This window comes from Nomascus leucogenys, chromosome 10, assembly GCF_006542625.1.
Source record: "Nomascus leucogenys isolate Asia chromosome 10, Asia_NLE_v1, whole genome shotgun sequence".
Classification (NCBI taxonomy): Eukaryota; Metazoa; Chordata; class Mammalia; order Primates; family Hylobatidae; genus Nomascus; species Nomascus leucogenys.
The window spans coordinates 3,011,151-3,017,303 of NC_044390.1; the positions used below are offsets into that span (position 1 = coordinate 3,011,151).

A 6,153-nucleotide genomic window follows, 5' to 3' on the forward strand; every position below is an offset into this window, starting at 1 on the left:
TCGAGGCTCTGGCAGTCAGTGGAACCTCAGCAGAACTGAAGAGGCTTTGCTTTGTTTCCACAGTAAAGGGTTTTGTGGTTACCTCTGCACCACTTGTGATAACGTAATGATGTGTCACACCTGTAGTCCCAGCTACTTGGGAAGCTGAGGCAGGAAATTTGTTTGAATCAGGGAGGTGGAGGTTGCAGTGAGCTGAGATCACGCCACTGCACTCTAGCCTGGGCTGTTTCTCAAAAAAAAGAAATGATTTCACACCCAAGAGATTGGCGAACATTTTAAAGTTTGAGTATCAGATATTGATAAGAACGTTAAGCAACAAAGGAACCTATTTATTGCTAATGGGAGTGCCAAATGGAAGTAATTATTATAGCTAACTCATAGCACCTGCTGTGTGCCGTACATTGTCCAAAATACTTTACATATAATGATTTCGTTAATCATCATAGCAACTGTGTGAAGTAGGTTTTATTATCATCCTCATTTTGCAAATTATGAAACCTGGACAGAAAGGGCTGACTTAGGCATTAGACACAGTAGTAAATACAGTGCCTAGGGCCCATGATACTCTTAGGGACCCACAACATTAAAAACTTTATTTAGGCTGGGCGCGGCGGCTCACACCTGTAATCCCAGCACTTTGGGAGGCCGAGGTGGGCGGATCACCTGAGGTCAGGAGTTCGAGACCAGCCTGGCCAACATGGTGAGACCCTGTATATATTAAAAATACAAAAATTAGCCGGGCATGGTGGCGGGCACCTGTAATCCCAGCTCAAGAGGCTGAGGCAGGAGAATCGCTTGAGCCCGGGAGGCAGAGGTTGCAGTGAGCCATGATCATGCCACTGCACTCCAGCCTGGGCGACAGAGCGAGACTCCATCTCAAAAAAAAAAATTATTTTAAAATCAAAAGAAAAGAAAGGGGAAATATAGCTTTGGAAGACCAAGGCAGAAGGATCGCTTAAGGCTATGAGTTCAAGACCAGCCTGGGCAAGGCAAGACAGCAAGATCCCCATCTCTATAAAAGAAGAAGAAAGGAGGAGGAGGAGGAGGAGGAGATAATTCAGCCTAAGTGGTGTTTATCTTGATTTTATACCAATATATCACAAAATATAATTTCATATATATTTATGAATGAAAGGATCATCATTAGGATCATGTTTAAGTATCTCCTATCCTACCCTTTCAAGAAAACTATTTAAAGATGTTTCCAAACTCTTCCATATCTCTTCTCAGTGGTTTGTCACAATGCTTCTACAGTGCTATACAAAAGAAAGAGAAATGGTCCAGAGAAGTGTAGTGACTTATCCAAGGTGACACCACCAGGAATGACTAAACTGGGCAGTTAAGAAGAGCCCCGTCCTTGATGCTGCCGAAAACCCCGCGTCTTTGAGCTGTTTCCTCCCAAACATAACATCAGCTTGCGGGTTTTTGCGTCCTCCCAGGACCACCTTTGTTGCTGTTTACTTAATATTTTTCTCTACACTGCCTTTTTTTTTCTTTTTTTTTGACAGAGTCTCTCTGTCACTCAGGCTGAATGCAGTGGCCAGATCATGGCTCACTGCAGCCTCGACCTCCCGGCCTCAAGCGATCCTCCCACCTCAGCCTCCCGAGTAGATGAGAATACAGGCATGAGCCACCGCACCCGGCCTACACCGACGTTTATAAACTTGGCGTCATTACGTTGTCATGAGCAGTGCAGAGGTAATCACAAAAGCGTTTACTGTGGAAAAAAAGCAAAGCTTCTTCAGTTCTGCTGAGGTTCCCCTGACTGCCAGAGCCTCGAGTCGATCTGCGTTGGTTTAGAAGGAACGTTCGGATTTGTTCCCAGGCTGTTACAGGCATCCTAGCGCCACACAGAGCGTACCCTCGGAGGGACCGACAGGTAATTAGAGACAGAACAACTCACATTCTCCCGGGCTCAGCCGCCACGCCCCGCCACGCCACGTCCCCTGCTGCACCACGCCCCCTCGCAGCCCCGCAGTGCGCCTGCGCAGTAGCTCTTACGCCAGTTCGAGCCCCACCCCCTTTCAGAGCGAACATTGGCCTCGGGGGCGGGGCTTGGGCACAAGATGGCCGCTGCGCGCCCAGAGCCCCAGAGTCCGAGCTCACCGACCCCGGAGTCGCGATCCCAGGAGCCACTGGACCTGGTGCGGCAAGGAAGGGGCCTGGGCGTGGGGCTCGAGGTGGGAGGAGGCCGTAGTGTAGGGGGCGGGTCCGGGGCGTGGCCTATGAGGGGTGGGCGGGGGAGGTATTTAGTGCTATGGCCCTGGGGGTGGGGCTTCTTGGGGTTGCGCGAGGGGCGGGGAAGGGGAGGAGACTATGCCATGGTGGGCGGGGTGGGAGGGGAGGGACCTATGGGTGGTGGGCGGGGCCTGAATGGGGGCGGAGTCTGAGGACGGTGGTGTCTTGTGGGGCGGGTTTGGGTCCAGGGAAGGGGGCTTACCAGGGATAATTTGCATAATTTGGGTGGAGCCTTGTAAGGGGCGGGGCTCATAAATTCTAGGGCTAATTCTAGGGTAGAAGGTTGGGAAGGTGACCCTGAAAAACGTGGGGGATTATGATTGGAGCACCTATGTTGGGGTAGGGGATAATTCTTCAAGGGTCTTAGTGATGCTTCTCGAATGCCCAAGGGAGAATTTGGGGGTAGAAGTGGGTGGTCTAGGTGACTTTGGAACTTCCTCCACGTTCCCCCACTCAGAATTAGACTAATTGAGGACATTCATTCATTCAGCAAACATTTACTGAGCTCCTGCTTCGGCTCTGTAAATAGAGAAGTGACCAAGACAGCAAGGGCTGTGTTCTCTTGGAGCCTGAAGTCTCTTGAGGGGAGAGAGACAATAAATGAGAGTTACTGTGATATGTTCTATAAAGGAAATAAAAATTGAGCCAATTTCTCTAAATTGAGCCAAGAGTGGGGGTGGGGCAGCTAAATTTAGACGAGAGAAGTCAGCTGGGTGCAGGCTTATGTTTAAGCTGGGGTCAGAGAGATAAGTGGAGCTACATCGCCACAGATGTTATAGTGACGATTTGGGATAAGTACATTTGGAGCCATTGGAGGGTTTTGAGTGCGAAAAGTGACTTGATCTGATTTACATTTTCAGAAGACCTTCAGGCTATTCCAGGGAGGTGGGTTACAAGCCAGCAGAAGTAGGAACAGAGATGCCCTTGGGTTTTTCAATTTTGGAGGCGCCAAGTGATGGGGCTTTAACCAGGGTGGAGGAGAAAAGGTGGGATCCATGATATATTTTGGACAGGAGGGGAAATGTTGATGAGGATACAACAGAATCCTGGAGGATGGGCCGGGCGCGGCGGCTCACGCCTGCAATCCCAGCACTTTCGGAGGCAGAGCCAGAAGGACCTCTTGAGCCCAGTAGTTGGAGACCAGCCTGGGCAACATAGTGGGACTCCCTCTACATTAAAAATAATAATACTAATAATTTTTGTTTGTTTGTTTTGCTGTTTAAGATGGAGTCTTGTTCTGTCGCCTGAGCTGGAGTGCAGTGGCATGATCACATCTCACTGCAACCTCCACCTCCTGGGTTCAAGCGATTCTCGTGTCTTAGTCTACCGAGTAGCTGGGATTACAGGCAGCAGCCACAACACCTGGCTATTTTTTGCATTTTTAGTAGAAATGGTGTTTTGCCATGTTGGCCAGGCTGGTTTCGAACTCCTGACCTCAGGTGATCCACCTGCCTTGGTCTCCCAAAGTGCTGGTATTACAGGCCTGAGCCACCGTGCCCAGCCAGAAATAAATTTTTTTTTTTAACTCGCTGGGTGTGGTGGTGCATGCCTGTAATCCCAGCTACTCAGGGAGCTGAAGTGGGAGGATCGCTTGAGCCCAGGAGGTCAAGGTTGCAATGAGCCATGATCGCGCCAGGGCAACAGAGTGAGGCCCTGTCTGAGAATAACAAAGGAGCCCAAGCTTTAATAATTGGGGCGTGCTAGGGCGGTCCTGAGGCAGGTTCCACAGGCTCCTCTTTCTTCTCCTCTTGCCCAGGTCCTGGTGCCTGATGACTGCCGGCCCGGCACACCCCCGAGTGACCTCATCGAGATCCAGGTGGTGAAGGTGACGGACACCACACTGGTCCCTGAGCCCCCGGAGCCAGGTTCTTTCCACTGTGCCTTGTGCCCTGCTGCCTTCCGGCTGGTTTCCGAGCTGCTGTTCCACGAACATGGCCACTTGGCTGGGGCCGAGGGAGGCGGGCAGGGTGGGGACCCGAGCCGGTGCCACGTGTGCGGCCACAGCTGCCCGGGCCCCGCCAGCCTGCGCGCGCACTACAGCTTGCACACGGGGGAGCGGCCCTACCGCTGCGCGCTCTGCCCCCGCGCCTTCAAGGCCTTGGCGCCCCTGCTCCGGCACCAGCACCGGCACGGGGTGGAGCCGGGCACCTCTCGGAGGCCTCCGGACGCAGCGGCCGTTGCAGAACAGAGGCCCGGGGTGGCCCCGGAGAGGGCGGAGGTGGTGATGGCGGCGGCGGCGGCGGGTGCAGCGGTGGGGAAGCCTTTTGCCTGCAGGTTCTGCGCCAAGCCCTTCCGCCGCTCCTCAGACATGCGAGACCACGAGCGCGTGCACACCGGCGAGCGGCCGTACCATTGCGGCATCTGCGGCAAGGGCTTCACCCAGTCCTCGGTGCTTAGCGGCCACGCCCGCATCCACACTGGCGAGCGCCCGTTCCGCTGCACGCTCTGCGACCGCACCTTCAACAACTCCTCCAACTTCCGCAAGCACCAGCGCACCCACTTCCACGGGCCGGGGCCGGGGCTGGGAGACTCTGGAGGCCAGCTGGGCTCGTCCGCGGCCGAGGGGTCGGGGAGCGGGTGTGGGGTAGGGGACCCTGCGGAGGAGGGGCGGGGGGAGACCGCGAAGGTGAAGGTGGAGGTCGACCAGTAGGCTGCAGACCAAGGACTTGGGTTAGTTAAGGCGGAGGTAGGAGGCCGACCGGTGGGCGGGTGGGGTGGGGAAACGGAGGCAGGGGACAGAAGAGGGGAGATTGGGGGAGAGATGACAACTGCAGGGATGGCTGTGAGCCGCTAGTGATGGAGAGTAGAGGGAGAGGGCCAGGCTCCAGACTCCCACACGCCCACACGGCACCTCTGCAAGGCCTAGGAGAGGACAGGTGCAGCTCTTGCAGCTCTGCGGGTGTGCGGCCAAAGGCAAGGCCCACGGGCTGGATGCCACTTTCCCGACTGCCTCTTGGTTGGCTTGTCCTTGTGCAAGACCCAGCCTGTCACGACAGAGCCTGGGCACTTCAGAGGAGGAGCCAGGATCGAATGGAAGGGGGGAATTGGGGTCCACCATAGTGTTCTGCTCTGGTCCTCCATGGGTGGACCAGGATGGAGTCTCTTGCCTACCTCACTGCATTGCACTGGACCTGGGATGCCTATACACCCTCAGGCAGAAGACACTCACCAGGTTATCTGTGAAGAGACTCTGGGATCCCGTCACCTCAGAGCCAGAGGGTCCCCAAGTCACAGCTGAGAGCACTTGAGCCTCAAGGATGTAGCCTGACCATAGGATCTTGAGTCCAACAGCGGCAACCCCCACCCCCACCCCCATTGTGGTCCGTCCTTAACCCATCCGCTCTTCTTCGGAGGCAACTGAGAACACATAAAGCAAGCAGCTACCTAGCATCCCCCTCCTAAAGCTTTAGACTCAGAGCCCAGGGTCCCCCACAAGCCTCAAGGTAGCCTCAGGTTTCTCTAATTTCCTCCACTCCCAGTTCGAAGCAAACAGCTTACTGCCTAGTCCCCGCCAATCCCAAGGAAGGGCTGGCTGATGGCAGCATGGTGGGCTGGCCTAGGTGTGGAGTGAAAGAGTCACTGTGGTGGGGGCGAGAGGACTTGGGAGCTGGAGGTGTGACACCTTCAGTTCTGTTCCTATTAAAGGACCTTCTGAAGGGCTTCTCTGTCGGTCTTGTATTCGGATTGTCCGCTTTGGGGAGTTGGGGGAGGAGGGGGCCACACCATGGTCTTGCCACCAGCAGTGAGTTGCATCATACCTTCCTCCAAGCTTCTGTTTCCCCATCCTTAGAATGGGGGGTGAATAGGCCCCACTGTGTGGTTACGTGTTATGTGGTTCAGCTGTAGGAGAGGGGGGGTCAGGGAAGTTTGGCAAAAGCACACTCAATGTGCTTTGCATGCTTGTTGAGTGAGAGC

General features: G+C 54.6%; 1 protein-coding gene across 1 annotated transcript; it reads left to right on the forward strand.

Moving 5' to 3' along the window:
• Positions 1-1,968: 1,968 nt before the first annotated feature.
• ZNF784 (zinc finger protein 784) lies at positions 1,969-5,898 on the forward strand. The gene is made up of 2 exons (XM_003277343.4): positions 1,969-2,144; positions 3,995-5,898. Exons 1-2 carry the CDS (start codon positions 2,067-2,069, stop codon positions 4,886-4,888), a joined length of 972 nt encoding a protein of 323 aa, XP_003277391.2. The 5' UTR covers positions 1,969-2,066; the 3' UTR covers positions 4,889-5,898.
• The last annotated feature ends 255 nt before the right edge of the window (positions 5,899-6,153 follow it).

Coding starts and splice junctions, on each gene's coding strand:
- ZNF784 (XM_003277343.4), top strand. CDS start 2,067: ATGGCCGCTGCGCGCCCAGAGCCCCAGAGTCCGAGCTCACCGACCCCG. Junction 2,145..3,994: donor CCCAGGAGCCACTGGACCTG/GTGCGGCAAGGA, acceptor CCTCTTGCCCAG/GTCCTGGTGCCTGATGACTG.